Below are 16413 nucleotides of genomic sequence, written 5' to 3'. Positions count from 1 at the left end.
TGAGACTCTACCTCAAAAAAAAAAAAAAAAGAAAAAAGAAAAGAAAAACTAAAAGTGCACGTGAAGGCAGAGAAGGTGGAGTAACACTGCGCCAGTGGGTAGTGGTGGATCCCCTTCAGACATGGGGGTGGACGGGAGGCGGGGTAGGGGGAAGTGAGTTGGGGAGGATTTTATACATGGCTTTCTATACTTGTATATTCTTTGAATAGGTAACACTGAGAACTACTGGATATTTCACAAAAGTGAAGTGACAACAGCAAAAAAAAAAAAAAAAAAAGGCCAGGTGCAATGGCTCACACATGTAATCCCAGCACTTTGGGAGGGGAAGGGAGAAGGATCACTTGAGCCCAGAGTTTGAGGCTAACCTGGGCAACATAGCAAGACCCCAGTCTCTACAAATCAACAAAAAATTAGCCAGGCATAGAGACATGTGCCTCTGGTTCTAGCTACTTGGGGGGCTGAGGTGGGAGGATTGCTTGAGCCTGGGAGGTTGAGGCTGCAGTGAGCTGTGATCATACCACTGCACTCCAGCTTAGGTGACAGAGCAAGACTCTGTCTCAAAAACAACAACCCCCCCCCCAAAAAAATAACCCAACAAATAAATAAATACTGGTAATACATACATACATGCATATATACATATATTCATACACATATGCACACACATGCACATGTATATGTACACATATACATGCATACGTGCATATACAAGCATGCAATACATGCATACACACTTTGAGCACTCAGGTGTACCTGAATGGAAGGAGAGGTTTCTATTGAACCGTCTGGTGGAACATATTGTCATTACAATGTCTAAACCTCTGGCAGCTACCGCCCTAACGCTACAGCGGGGCGGAGGCTGGGAGGAGCCCAGTTCTCCATCAGGACTGAGGACTCACTCCTTTTACTGCTGGGCATAGGGGGACTGCCACGGCTTCCACGTTTCCCCAAGGTGGCACTCCCTTGCCTGGACAGCCGCATCAATGACTCATCACCGTGGGGGTACAAAGGCCTGGGAGTCATTCTGAAGGACCATCCAGCTTCAGAACTCGCTGGAAGGTGGGTAGACGCCTCTGGTAGCCTCCTCCCTTTTCCATGCCACTTCCTTCCCTTAACCTTCACCCTCCTGCAGACTGGCCTCCCTCCACGGGCAGCCAGCACCCACTGGGCTACAGTCCAGCCAGACCTCACCTTCTCCTCCCTGTGGAAAGCCAGGCAGGAGGCCCAGCTCATTTTCCGGATGTATGCGGTTGCCATCTTGAGAATATCCAACCTGAAAGGCTGCTCAAGGAAGATGACATAGTTCTCGGTGACTCCAAAGCTGTGGTAGTAGCTTGGGGAGAGCAGGGAGCGGGACGGGATGGAGCAGAACACCTCCGTATGCTTCCAGGGACTCTTCCCTTGCTTCTTGCCCTCTAGCAAGACAAAAAGCAAGCCTCAGGAATTGTGCAGGATATGGCTGGCCCCCTAAGACCACACAACCATCACCTACAAACTGACTTGATTGCTGAAAAGAACCTTTACATTAAACAGCAACACGCAGACAGATAGTGAGGTTGTTGCTGCAGCTGCTGCAGAGGACAAGGCTGAGACCTTCCACTCAGCACCCACCCCATATACAATCTGAAAACCACCGAACCAAGAGGGAGCCCTCTAGGTCAGGGGTCTTCAACTATAGCTTGGGGGCTAAATCCTGCCTCCACCTGTTTGTTTGTTTTAGATAGAGTCTCCCTCTGTTGCCCAGACTGGAGTGCAGTGGCACAATCTCAGGTCAATTCAATCTCTGCCTCCCAGATTCAAGTGATTCTCCTGTCTCAGCCTCCCGAATAGCTGGTACTGCAGGCTCACGCCACCACGCTTGGCTAATTTTTGCATTTTTAGTAGAGACAGGGTTTCGCCATGTTGGCCAGGCTGGTCTGGAACTCCTGACCTCAGGTGATCTGCCCGCCTTGGGGATTAGTGCTGGGATTACATGTGTGAGCTGCTGCACCCAGCCATGATTAGGGGTTTTATATAAATGTAGATAGTCAAGCTAGGCTGTGGGATGGCCATTTTATAGATGAGAAACTTAGGCTTAGTGGAATGGGCTATCATTATGGTCAGAGTCACAGGGTTAAGCCAAGAAAACACAGCTCCCTTCGCCTTCCTCCTCTTTTATCAGGGATTATGACTCTCATAGAGATAGAGTGAAGGTAGAGAACAGAATAAAATAAAGCAGTCATCCATGTGCCTCACCCTGCACCCAAACACGGAAGGTGCTCAATACATGTTCAGTTTTCTTATTCCTCTGCAAGCATGAGTCACTCGCTGGTCAAAAGTCCTCCCCACCCAGGCCTGCGGCTGGCTTATAATGAGTTATCTGCAAACTTCCCCACCTCTCTTGTGGCCACCTGTGCACCCTGTAAACAGCTGGCTGGTGGGAGGGATGCTGTGGGGTTGTGGGATAGTTATTTTCTTTATAAAACGAATGGAACACAGTGCAAACTGAAACAAAAAGCACTGTGGCCTGGGAGGAACGGGTTGCGGCATGAGTCCCAGCGCCACCGCCAGCATGGAGCAGGTGCTCAGAGGATCTCTGCTTGCAGGATGTCAGTGGCTCCTGGGAGCTATGTGACTGGGGTGTGTCACCTGATCCCCTGAGCCTCACAGTCTTTCTCTGTAATACGAGGTGGCAAATGCAAATGCCTAGACAATCCCCAGGTATGGCATTCTAGGATTCTGAGCTTGACCCCTGTATCCCTTTACTGGCTTAATTAATGAGAGTTCTATTTAACAAATACACTCCATGTACCTTTTGACCTCGGAGGCTCACCTCTCCAGGCAGAGCCTGGTAAGTTGCTCAGGGGGCTCTACAAGACTATGGGGGATGGGGGAGCAGCAAGGATCACAGGCAGAAACTAGTTTTTCCTAAACTAGAAGGTCAGAGGAAGCACTGTTGTAGTTCTGCACTGTCTCCTGAGTCCTGTCAGCTGTCTTCACAGGCCTAAGTCCCCTGGGTGTGGTTCCCAGGAGGGTCCTGGACAAACATGGGCTAAGAACCTCCGCCTCCTCCCCCTCAGGATCATGCAATCACAGTCAGTCTGGGCTTTGCTCCAAGGTCCCAGCCCCACATGGAAGAGGTCCAGAAGGCCTGGAGAATAGGACAAGGATCTGGAGTGGATCCCAGCAGGGCTGAGCTCCCTCAACAGCCCTGGAACCCTGGCTGCAGGGGCTGGGAATGAAAGTAGGTAGCATAACCTTACCATAGAAAGGTTTATCAGGAGACTGAAAAACTGAATGGATGGATGGATGAATCGATAAGTGGGTAGGTGGGTGCATGAATGGGTGGATAATAGATAGATGGATGGATGGTGGGTGGATGGATAGATGGTGGATGGAAGGATGGTGAGTGAATAGATGGGTAGATGCAGATGGTAGATGGATGTTGGGTGGGTGGATGGATGGATGGTGGATGGATAGATGGATGGATGGTGGGTGTATAGATGGTGGGTAGATGGATGAATGATGGATGGATAGGCAGGTGGGTGGCTAAATGAATGGATGGTGGGTAAGTGGATGGGTCGATGGATGGGAGAATGGGTAGATGGATGAATGGATTCATGGTGGGTGGGTGAATGGGTGGGTAAATGGATGGTGGATAGATAGTGGGTGGATGGATGGATGGGTAGATGGTGTGTGGGTGGATGGATGAATGGATGGATGGTGAATAGGTGGGTGGATGGATAGATGATGGATGGAAGGGTGGGTAGGTGGGTAGCTCGATGGATGGATGGTGGGTAAGTAGATGGGGGATGGATGGGAGAATGGGTAGATGGATAAATGGATTTATGATGGGTGGGCAGTTGGGTGGGTAGAGGGATGGTGGATGGATGGTGAGTGGATGGATGGACGGGTGGTAGATAGGTGGATGGATGGTGGGTGGCTGGCTAGATAAGTGGTGGATGGGTGGGGTGGATGGATGGTGGATGGGTGATGGATAGGTGGATGAATGGTGGGTAGATGGGTGGATGGATAGTGAGTAGATGAATGAATGATGGATAGATGGATGGTGAGTAGATGCATGAATGGATGGATGGTAGATGAATGAATGATTAGATAGTAAGTAGACGATGGATGAATGGATGGATGGTAGATGGGTGGATAAACTAATAAAATAATAACCTGGAGCCTAAATAAAAGGAAATGAGAATAGTAAAGGGATTTCTTTCTTCCAAGAGGAATCCCAGCAACTCCTCTTTTCTTCTAAAGGAAAGTACTGAGATCATGGTCATCTGAATAATCCATGGGAGAAAGTACCACACTGAGTCTTGTGTCATCAACGAAAAATGGAACTCTTCAGAAGGAGCCACCCTTGGCTGTTTGTGTTTTATTCGATTCCCCAGAGTGGCCTACCTGGTACTGTGGCAGGGATCTTAAAAATCACATATTTTGTCTTCCCCTTTTCCACAATGGATGTGCCCATGTTGAGAACATTTCCAGCCTCATCATAATGGGGATGTGACGTTGCCAGATTTACCGCCACGTATTTACGATAATCAACCTGCAAGATATGACACCTCCAGTTTTTTTTTTTTAAGTATTTATGATCATCAATCTGCAAGATATGACACCAACTGGTTTTTCAAAGGAGAAAGGTTGAAATCCTGTGAAAACGTGACTGATTCTAGCTTCAGAGAGATGAGGGATATTTTTGCACATCTGAAAACGATACAGAATTTGCTTTTAAAGACTTTCACTCTCGTGACCTGATACGACTCACATGGGGATTTGAGGGGCTCAGACAGCTAACAGGTTGCAGGGGAGTTAGGGAGCTGGTATGCTTCTGGGGCTATCATTCCAATCCTGCTGCTTGACCTTGCTGGAATCCTCAACATGGAAATAAGATTCCTCACTGCAGAAAGATCTGAGCAATGACCTGGGCAGAGAGGTAGCCTTCGAGCTAATCTTGGCCACAGCTCTGTCATTCTGGCTTAAATTCTGCCGTTTTGCATTGCATAGAAGCATAAATCTCCAGGCCTCTCTTAGAGGATTATTCTGGGAATGGAAAGGTTACAAAAACACTTGGTTAAAGTGAAGCTCGATGAACGAGCTGAATAATCACCCTCACTCTGCAATCCACAGCTGCAGAATGATGGAGTGGCTGCACCACCGTCTGCCCTTCCTTCCCTAGAAAAACACAACCTCCAGCCCAGAGTCAGATAACTCCATTCTCTTCCAGCATTTCCTCTCTGTAGCCTTGTGGAAAGTGTCATCAGTTGGACTGATGCCATCTAGCTTAAAAGCAGCTGGACATGATTTCACAGCTAAGAAAAGCCTCATCTCTTTAACAGATCGTTAAAACGTATTGCGGAGACATCGGACTTTTGAACAGCCAGTTGGAGAAAATTGAAAGTGGGTCTATTGATTTTCACGAAAATGTTGACTTGATTCTTCCCAGGAAACGTATGTGCTTGGGCACTTATTTTTGTGCCCTAGCTTTTTGCCTAATGCCTCCCTCTTCAGGTCAATAGAAGGTAGGATTTCGCTGAGAATTGCAGGTGTTTCAACAGAGTCGTTCATTCAAATTCTCACTGAACTCCCTCAGTACCAAGAATTATGAACACAGTTATGGGTTGAATTGTGTCTTGCAAAAAGACAGGTTGAAGTCCTCACCCCAGGTATCTGCGAATGTGACCTTACTTGGAAATAAGGTCTTTACAGATGTCATTAAGTTAAGATGAAGTCATACTGCAGTGGGGTAGGCCCTAAAGCAATGACTTGTGTCTCTGTAAAAGGCAGAACATGGTTGGGCATGGTGGCTCACACCTGTAATCCCAGCACTTTGGGAGGCCAAGGCGGGCTGATCATGAGGTAAGGAGATCAAGACCATCCTGGCTAACACGGTGAAACCCCGTGTCTACCAAAAATCCAAAAAATTAGCTGCGTGTGGTGGTGGGTGCCTGTAGTCCCAGCTACTCAGGAGGCTGAGGCAGGAGAATCACTTGAACCCGGGAGAAGGAGGGTGCAGTGAGCTGAGATTGCGCCAGTGTACTCCAGCCTGGGTGACAGAGCGAGACACTGTCTCAAAAAAAAAAAAAAAAAAAGGAAAAGGCAGAACATTTGGACACATAGACCTATAAGGAGAGGCAGAGTGAAGACTGAGGCAGAGGCTGGAGGGATGCATCTACAAGATGAGGAACACCAGGGGTTGCTGGCAACCACTAGAAACGAGGAAGGGGCCAGGGAGAATCCTCCTCTACAGCCTTCAGAGAGAGCATGGCCCTGCTGACATCTTGGTTTCAGACTTTTAGCCTTCAGAATTGTGGCACAGCAAATTTCTGGTTTTTTTGGTGGTTGTTGTTTGTTTGCTTTTGTTTTTGTTTTGAGACAGAGTCTCACTCTGTCATGCAGGCTGGAGTGCAGTGGTGCAATCTGGGCTCACTGCAACCTCCACTTCCTGAGTTCAAGCGATTCTCCTGCCTCAGCCTCAGCGTAGCTGGGATTACAGGCACATGCCACCACGCCTGGCTAATTTTTGTATTTTTGGTAGAGACGGAGTTTCACCATGTTGGCCAGGCTGGTCTTGAACTCCTGACCTCAGGTATTCCGCCCATTTTGGCCTCCCAAAGTGCTGGGATTACAGGCGTAGGTCACCATTCCCAAGCAATCTCTGTTGTTTAAAGCAAACTTTTTTGTAGGACTTGGTTACAGCAGCCCCGGGAAACTGAAACAGACACAAAGATAAAAACAACACAGTCCCTGCCTAGCATCTAGCACTAAGTGTGGTGCTAGGGCACAGGATCCAACGGTGTTAGAGGAGGGACCCCCTCTGGTGAGCTCCTTGCAGGCTGAGCAACCTCACCCCGGCTGTTCCCAACCCTCCCTTTCTTGAGTCAGGAAGTGATGCTGGGTTACTTATGTGTTGATACCTTCTCCAGGGTTTCTAGAGTCTGTGGGTTGATTTTCCTGATGTAATTGGTCTCTGAGGTCGCATAGAAGTCTTCTCCGCACTTCATGATGTTGATCAGGCAGTTGTCTGTGAAATCGGGGATGGTGTGAGACAAGTAGGTGAAAGCTCTGGGGAGAAAAGCAAATCAACAGAGTCAGTGGCTGTGTCCACCCAGCCAGAGAAGTCTGTCCTTGATGGCTTTCGTTTTCCTAAAACGTAAAAATGCTTTACTTCAACTAAGAAAGAAAAAGCAACTGGGTCCCAATGGGTCACTTGAGGAATCCTAAGAACTCAGATATCAAGTTCCCCAAAGATACCCCCAGGCTGAGTCAGCTAAGAAGTGAGTCAGCCAGAATGCCATGGTCACCCGCTGATCCCTCTTGGGCTCCCTGAAACCCAAAGGTCTCCGACATCAGAGCCAGCAAGACATACTGTTCCAAAGTATGTCAAGAAGCTCTACGGAAATCATACATGAACCCATAACGGCTCCAAAAGCCTAACAAGACAGCTGATATCGGCTTTGCCAGGAACGTGAGTCCACACTGGTTATCTCGAATTTATCCAGGAAATTAGTTTTTAATTTAAAAAGGGAAACAAACTGATTATGAGTTAAGAACACATAACCCATTTGCTCAGAAGGTACACTCAAAGCAAGAAGAAAGAAAAACCAGAGGAGGGGTTTATCGGTGGTGAAACTGGCAAATCCTGGATCGGTTTACTGGGGAGTGCTCCTCCTACTGGCAAATACTGGAACAACAAGGAGGATTGGTTCTATGACCTCCAGGGTCCTGGTTTTAAATTAGTGATTGTGGTATCTCCCCTACCAGGTAAGTATGGTTGTTTTAAATTCGTTTGCTCCTTCCTCCTCCTTTCCCACTGGCTCCTGCCCCACACCTCCTATTTGCAAATGTGAATTCAGTGCTTGCTCTGAGCCAGCTCTAGAGCTGGATACTGGAATGGGAGAGATGGCTTCAGTTCTCTAAGAAGCAGAAGCAATCTTCCATCTCTGGGCCAGTCTACCCTTCAACTCTTTTGTAACTCTTCTATGTCTAGAGAGTTTCAGAAAGAAGATACTGATGGCCTCATTCCCTGGCCAATAATTTAATTGTCAAATATGTAACACATTCTTATGGATCCTAACCCAGATTATTTAAAATGTATGCAGTGGCCAGGTGCAGTGGCTCATGCCTGTAATCCCAGCACTTTGGGAGGCCAAGGTGGGTGGATCACCTAAGATCAGGAGTTCAAGAGCAGCCTGATCAACATGGTGAAACCCCATCTCTACTGAAAATACAAAAATTAGCCGGGCGTGGTGGTGGGTGCCTATAATCCCAGCTATTTGGAAGGCTGAGGCAGGAGAATCGCTTGAACCTGGTGGGGGCGGAGGTGACGGTGAACTGAGATTGCACCATTGCACTCCAGCTTGGACAACAAGAGTGAAACTCCGTCTTAAATAAATAAATAAATGAATAAAATGAAATGAAATAAAATATATACAACAAAAAATCTCTCCCTCTCCTCATCATGCATCTGCCCCACGTCCCCTACGCATCCTTCTGTAGTTTCTTTATGCATGTACAAGCAAAATTTAATCTAGCTTTCTTCCTGCTTTTTCACACAAAGTACATCTTATAACATGCCCTTTCTACACCTTCCTTTTTTTTTTTTTTTTTTTTTTCCACTTAGTCTATCTTGGAAATGTTTCTGCAGAGCACAAAGAGAACATTCCCATTCCTTTTTACTTCTACATGGCATTTTCTTGTACAGTTTTACTGTTACGGATTTAACCACTCCTCTTTTAATGAACATTGGGTTGTTTTCAGCTACTTGTTATAACAAATGATGCAGCCCTAAATGACAAATACCTGCTGCATGTGTCATTTTGTATGCAAGCAGTAGATCTCTAGGCTGAAGGGAAGGTGCCTTTGTAATTGACAGATGATTCCAAATTCCTTTCCCACCAGCCATGTGGGAGGGCTTCTAATAATCTGTCAAATGCTCTTAGCCTCTCTGGCAGTCAGTGGCCAACAACTGTGTAGCACCTCTGGTTAAAGGGCAGTCACGTGGAGTTTTCGTACACCCTAACGAGAACTGTTAGAGGAGCAAATGCTGGTTATTTCAGCCATCAAGGAGAGCAAAAGGCATGAAATTTGCTCAGATTTAAAACACGCAGTTACTTGGAAAATATGTTTTTGCAGGGGTCCGGATAGGCCATTGTTCCAAACTCAGACACCACAATCCTGTTTGCCTCAATATTGGCATTGTAGGTATCGCTTCTCAGGTATTTGCTCCTGTAATAGATTTCACCTGCAAGAGAAGAACCAGCATACTCTCAGGCTGACAGCTTTACCGGGCTTTGACATCAGTGTCAGTTAGGGGTTTTATTGGGGGAAGGAGGTGGTTATTTCACCAGGACAAGCTCACTTAGTACACAGGGCTGATACAATTAGCATTTGAAATATAATTTTTTAAAATTTAATTATTATTGTTATTATTTGAGTTTTGCTCTTGTTGTCCAGGCTGGAGTACAATAGTGCAATCTCGGCCCACTGCAACCTCCGCCTCCCGGGTTCAAGTGATTCTCCTGACTCAGCCTCCCAAGTAGTTGGGATTATAGGCACGTGCCAACACACCCAGCAAATTTTTGTATTTTGTATTTTTAGTAGAGATGGGGGTTTCACCATGTTGGCCAGGTTAGTCTCAAACTCGTGACCTCAGGTGATCCGCCCACCTCAGCCTCCCAAAGTGCTGAGATTACAAGCATGAGCCACCGTGCCCGGCCTGGAATTTTGAAACTAATTTAGAATGTGTACATTTGGCCGGGCGCGGTGGCTCAAGCCTGTAATCCCAGCACTTTGGGAGGCCGAGACGGGCGGATCACGAGGTCAGGAGATCGAGACCATCCTGGCTAACACGGTGAAACCCCGTCTCTACTAAAAATACAAAAAACTAGCCAGGCGAGGTGGCGGGCGCCTGTAGTCCCAGCTACTTGGGAGGCTGAGGCAGGAGAATGGCGTGAACCCGGGAGGCGGAGCTTGCAGTGAGCTGAGATCCGGCCACTGCACTCCAGCCTGGGCAACAGAGCGAGACTCCATCTCAAAAAAAAAAAAAAAAAAAGGCTACAGTAAGCCAAGATTGCACCACTGTACTTCAGCCTGGGCAACAAGGCAAGACCCTGCCTCAAGAAAAGAAACAGGACCACAGCAGGCCCCTGAACGCTAGCCTCATATATCCACCTGGTCACTAACCTCTTCCCTCTGCAGGGTAACCGCTATCTTGACTTTAAAGAGTTTCAATTTGTTTTGTTCTTGGGGTTGTGTTTCCATGTCCATTGCCAAAGGATTTGAATGTACATTCCAGTGGCAATGACTCCCACCTGTGCACTTGGATGGACACAATGACAAAAATAGTAACACTAATTATAAGAAAATTGAGGGGAGGCACGGTGGCTCAGGCCTGTTGTCCTGGCACATAAGGTGAGGCTAGGTGTTCGAGACCAGCCTGGGCAATGTAGGAAGCCCTCATCTATTAAAAAAAAAATGCTGAGTGTGGTGGCTCATGCCTGTAATCCCAGCACTTTGGGAGGCTGAGATGGGCGGATTACCTGAGGTCAGGTGTTTGAGACCAGCCTGGTCAACATGGCGAAATCCTGTCTCTACTAAAAATACAAAACAAAAGAAAAAATTAGCCGGACGTGGTGGCATGTGCCTGTAGTCCCAGCTACTTGGGAGGCTGAGACAGGAGAATTGCTTGAACCCTGGAGGCAGTGGTTGTAGTGAGCCAAGATTGCACCATTGCACTACTGCCGGGGTGACAGAGGGAGACTCCATCTCAAAGAAGGAAAAAAAATACAATAAAATAAATAGAGGGACATCATGAAAGACCTGCTAGTTCCTCCTCCAGTCTTCAGGAGGTTATTTGTGTTCCTAAGAGACAAGACAATCATCTACCCTTTACGCAGACATCTTTCCAGGGGTGGTTACTGTGTGAATAATTGTTACTGAGATATTTCTTTCTTCTTTCTTTGTGAGACAGGGTCTTGCTCTGTCACCAGGCTAAGTGCAGTGGCGTAATTACAGATCACTGCAGTCTCAATCTCCCAGGCTCGAGTGAGCCTTCCACCTCAGTTTCCCAAGTCCCACGTGCCTGGTACTGCAGGCACGTGCTACCATGCCTGGCTAATTTTTTGTTTTTTTGTAGAGATGGGATCTTGCTATATTGCCCAGGCTGGTCTTGAACTCCTGGACTCAAGTGATCCTGCCGCCTTGGCATCCCAAAGTGCTGGGATTACAAGTGTAAGGCACCATGCCCAGCCTCACTGAGATATTTCTGTAGGGGGAGGTTTATTCCTGGGCAGCAGAAATACGGAGGAACGGTTAGGAGCCTGAGCTTTGCGGCTGACCAGACCCTGAGTTCATGCTTTCTGCCATTACTTATTAAGTGCCCTGATGGGCCAGGAGCGAAAATATAACAATGAGCAGAACGGCCAGGATTCCTGCTGCTAAGCAGGCTCAATCTCCACATGGGTATGAATCCTGGCTTCATCATGTACCCACCATGCACTTGACCTTGGTCAGAGTCAAGAATCTGTCCTCTCCACTGTGACATGAGGACGGTGACACATTCCTTGCAGAGTCATGTGACATTTGAGGCTTGCAAAGCACTGTGCACAGGGTAGGTGCTCAAGAAAAGCTGTGTAGAGTATTGAGATGCAGTAGACAGAGTGATCAAGGCTTCCGCTCTACGTTTCATCTCATCCAGGTTGGGTGACCTTGGACAGGTCTCTTAATCTCATTGAGCCTCAGTCTCCTTGACAGGAAGTTGGGAATCACATAGTCCTCCCCTTCTAGGTGGGCAGTTTTGTCATTTTTATTTTTTATTTTATTTTTTTTAATTTTTTTTAATTTTTTAAAATTTTTTTGAGGCGGAGTCTCGCTCTGTCACCCGGACTGGAGTGCAGTGGCCGGATCTCAGCTCACTGCAAGCTCCGCTTCCCAGGTTCACGCCATTCTCCTACCTCAGCCTCCCGAGTAGCTGGGACTACAGGCGCCCGCCACCTCGCCCGGCTAGTTTTTTTTTGTATTTTTAGTAGAGATGGGGTTTCACCGTGTTAGCCAGGATGGTCTCGATCTCCTGACCTCGTGATCCGCCCGTCTTGGCCTCCCAAAGTGCTGGGATTACAGGCTTGAGCCACTGCGCCCGGCCGTCATTTTTATTTTTTATTTTTGAGACGACATCTTGCTCCGTCACCCAGGCTGGAGTGCAGTAGTGCGATCTTGGCTCACTGCAACCTCTACCTCCTGGGTTCAAGCAATTCTCCTGCCTCAGTATCCTGAGTAGCTGGGATTACAGGTGCCTGCTACCATGCCTGCCTAATATTTGTACGTTTAGTAGAGAGGGAGTTCCACCATGTTGGGCAGGAGGGTCTTGAACTCCTGACCTCAAGTGGTGAGGTGGGCAGTTTTAAATGAGATGAGGTGATGTAAGGTGTTCTGCGCATTGACTCACAGCATGCACTTGGTAAACAAAGGCTGTTGAAACTGCATTGTCCAAGAAAATCCGGGTGGCAGGCGGACTCACCTGCGGGTGAGCAAGGCCACACATACTCACTGGTCCTCAGCTACATGCTGCACGGAGACAGAGGCCCACTTAAGGCCACCCTAATCTTCCCCTTGAGCCCACCTGCCTTTCACTGGTTACTCTTGCTGGGAGTCACCACCCACAAGGCATTGGCTAAGGTGCTTGACCCAAAATGTTGAATTCTGTTCACTTGAAATATTGACTGGGTGCTGTGGCTCACGCCTATAACCCCAGCACTTTGGGAGGCCGAGGCAGGTGGATCACCTGAGGTCAGGAGTTCAAGACCAGACTGACCAACGTGGTGAAACCCCGTCTCTACTGAAAATATAAAAATTAGCTGGGCATGGTGGCTAGTGTCTGCAGTCCCAGCCACTTGGGAGGCTAAGGCAGGAGAATTGAGGCTGGGAGGTAGAGGATGCCGTGAGCTGAGATCACACCACTGCAATCCAGGCTGGGTGACAGAGCGAGACTCCATCTCAAAAAAAATAAGAAAGAAAGAAAGAAAGACAGAGAGAGAGAAAGAAAGGAAGGGAAGGGAATGAAAGGGAAGGGGAAGGGGAAGGGGGAGGGGAAGGAAAGAGGGAGGGCTGGAAGGAAGGAAGGAAGGAAGGAAGGAAGGAAGGAAGGAAGGAAGGAAGGAAGGAGAAAGAAGAAAGAAGAGAAAAGAAGAAAAGGAAAGAAAAAAGAAAACACCCAGGCTGGTTGGTGGACAGGCTGCCCATTTCCTATAAACAGCCAGCCCCAGAGCATGGAGTGCCTGGTGACCACAGGAAAATGTGCGTCTGGAATTTCTCAAGGCTGACCCTGGACTTTGAGGTTGAGATTAAAGAAGCAGCCTGCATGCATTCCCTAGCAGCCTGCTTTCGGGAGAGCCCAATTAGCCACATTCCTTCTGAAGGGACATACACAAACAGACGTGTTCCTGCCTGGGATCTTCTAGAACTAGGTCAAGTTTGATATTTTGGGGAAGAAGGGAAGATATATATATACATACACACACACACACACACGCACACACACGCACGTGTGTGTGTGTGCGTGTGTGTGTATATAAAAGCAAACTTTCCAATGTTCCAATCCTGGTGGGACAATTACTTTGCCCATTAATTTTATTGGAAAATTAACAAATATCATAAATGAGGGAGACTTGAAATCACTCTATGCCTGCTTTATAAAAATTTTTTCTTTGAAATAATTTTAGATGCACAGAAAGGAGTGTTCTTGTACCCTTTACCCAGCTTCTCCCTCTGTACTCTGCTGTTTTGGTTCACATCTTTGATATTTTTGAAATGTTTTTATTTAAAATTTTTTTTAGATAAGGTCTCACTCTGTCACCCAGGATGGAGTGCAATGGTGTGATCTCAGCTCACTGCAGCCTCTGCCTCCAAGGCTCAAATGATCCTCCTGCCTCAGTCTCCTGAGATGCTGGGACTATAGGTGTGCACCGCCATGCCTGGCCAATTTTTTGATTTTTAGGTAGAGACCAGGTCTCACTATGTTACCCAGGCTTGTCTTGAACTCCTCGGCTCAAGGGATCCTCCCACCTCAGCCTCCCAAAGTGCTGGGATTATAGGCGTGAACCACAACCTCTGGTCCCCTCTTTGTTTATTCTTTTTTAGAGCATTCACTTCTGGTGGCCTCTGCTGAAGGCCACAAGCTATTTTCTGTCTTTTTGTTTCTTGCTCCAAAGTCTTTTCTCTAAGTTAGATGTTTGGTCTTACGCACCTAACCCGCGTCTACACTGGAATCACCTGGGTGCTTTAAAAAACTTACCCAAGGCTGTTCACTAGCCCATGGTTCTTCTGATTACGAGTATTAATAACATGGTCTTGGTTAGGCCTGGGCAGCCAGGCTGGAGGCCCGTTGTGGAGGGCCTGTCAAACCTCAGAGGGCTCGGGGTCACCTGGGAAGAGTGTTGCAAACACCAACACTGTCTCTATCTTTTAGGACGATGGCGCACTCAAGCCCTGTGCAGCTTTCAGGATTCAAAGCTTTACCGAACGCTCGGGCGCAGTGGTTCACGCTTGTCATCCCGGCACTTCCGAAGGCCCAGGCGAGTGGATCACCTGAGGTCAGGAGTTCGAGACCGACCTGGCCAACATGGCAAGACTCTATCTCTACTAAAAACACAAAAATTAGCCGGGCAAGGTGGCTCATGCCTGTAATCCCAGCTACTCGGGAGGCTGAGGCATGAGAATCGCTTGAACCTGGGAGGCAGAGGTTGTAGTGAGCTGAGATCGTGCCACTGCACTCCAGCCTGGGCAACAGAGTGAGACTCCATCTCGGGGGAAAAAAAAAAAAAAAAACTTCATTGAGAAAGGAGGCACACAAACCAACTTTTGAGAGTTATTGGCTTTGTGTTTTCAGCATATCAGGGACCCCAACTTCCCCATGTGTTCTCTTCTGAACCCGCTAGAATGGAACTGGACGTTTCTGGTGCATCTTCCCACTGTTAGACCATGGGGTGCCACGGACAGTCCTAGAGGAGAGGACAGATGAGGCCAGGCTGTGCCACACCACCATTGGCAAGCTGGCAGCACTGAGAGGATTGGGCTGGAGAGACGGGGAGGCAGGAGCTGGTGGGAAGGGGGAACAGGGCTGAATTGCACAATGGTTAGGACCTGGGATTCTGAAGTTAGAGAGTATTGCGTTTATAACTGACCTTTACCAACTCTTAGCTGTGTGCTTCTGGGTAAGTGACTTGGCCTCTCTGGGACTTAGTTCCTCATCTCTAAAATTGTGGTAGTCCCCAGGCTATCCTCCTCAGGAGTGATAGGGAGGGCTGAGTTGTGGATGGGCATGAAACACTTGGGGCAGGGCCCAGCAAACCCTCTTTGTAGTAAATACTGAAGAGTTTTATTGGGAAAGGATTGCCTCTGTCTACAAAAAAAACGACTGCCTCGCTGTACCATCTCAGCTCCATATACAGTTTCTAAGTGCCCCTCTGGACCAGGCCCCATGCTAGATGATGAAGATACAACAATTCAGGCAGGCTCCCCAGACTCTGGGCCTTCCCACCCTATGCCAGAGATTGGCAAAATGATGCTTGCCAAGCAGAACGGGGCATGAACCCTCAGACGCCAGCTTAGGTCTAAGAGAAAGATGGAGGGAAAGCAAATCATTGGGGGTAATTCCTGGGTTTCCTATTTCCCAGCTAATTCCAGATTATTAATAAAACTGACTCGGCCTGGTGCAGTGGTGACTCACGCCTGTAATCCCAGCACTTTGGGAGGCCCAGGCTGGTGAATCACCTGAGATTAGGAGTTCGAGACCAGCCTGGCCAACATGATGAAACCCTGTCTCTAGTGAAAATACAAAAAAACCTAGCCGGGGCCTGGTGCAGTGGCTCATGCCTGTAATCCCAGCACTTTGGGAGGCCAAGGTGGGCGGATCACGAGGTCAGGAGATTGAGATGATCCTGGCTAATGTGGTGAAAACCCATCTCTACTAAAAATACAAAAAAATTAGCTGGGTGTGGTGGTGGGTGCCTGTAGTCCCAGCTACTCAGGAGGCTGAGGCAGGAGAATGGCTTGAACCTGGGAGTTGGAGCTTGCAGAGAGCTGAGATCGCACCACTGCACTCCAGCCTGGGTGACAGAGCAAGACTCTGTCTCAAAAAAAAAAAAAAAAAGAAAGAAAGAGACCATGGAGGAGCTGGCAGCCTGGAGAAGCCATGCCTCATGGAAGGAAAGCCACTGGTGCTTTTTTTTTTGAGACGGAGTCTCATTGTGTCACCCAGGCCGGAGTATAGTGGCGTGAACTCAGTAGCCTCTGCCTCCCGAGTTCAAACAACTATCCCGTCTCAGCCTCCCGAGCAGCTGGGATTACAGGTGCCTGCCACCACATCTGGCTAAGTTTTATATTTTTAGTAGAGATAAGGTTTCACCATGTTGGCCAGGCTGGTCT

General features: G+C 48.0%; 1 protein-coding gene across 2 annotated transcripts in view; it reads right to left on the bottom strand.

Moving 5' to 3' along the window:
* BCO1 (beta-carotene oxygenase 1) overlaps positions 1-16413 on the bottom strand; it is a 48983-nt gene that overhangs the window by 21382 nt on the left and 11188 nt on the right. The window contains exons 3-6 of one of the 2 annotated variants that reach the window (XM_011942156.1): positions 9106-9235; positions 6909-7056; positions 4393-4540; positions 1192-1415 (exon numbers count right to left, since the gene is read on the bottom strand). In XM_011942156.1, coding sequence (XP_011797546.1) covers positions 1192-1415; positions 4393-4540; positions 6909-7056; positions 9106-9235 — 650 coding nt within the window. The remainder of the gene's footprint in view (positions 1-1191; positions 1416-4392; positions 4541-6908; positions 7057-9105; positions 9236-16413) is intronic. The other variant, XM_011942157.1, reaches the window with a different exon arrangement.

The sequence above is a fragment of the Colobus angolensis genome, unplaced genomic scaffold (genome assembly GCF_000951035.1).
Source record: "Colobus angolensis palliatus isolate OR3802 unplaced genomic scaffold, Cang.pa_1.0 Scaffold207, whole genome shotgun sequence".
NCBI lineage: Eukaryota > Metazoa > Chordata > Mammalia > Primates > Cercopithecidae > Colobus > Colobus angolensis.
Note: the sequence above shows the minus strand (reverse complement) of the source record. Positions and strands in the feature narration are given on the sequence as shown.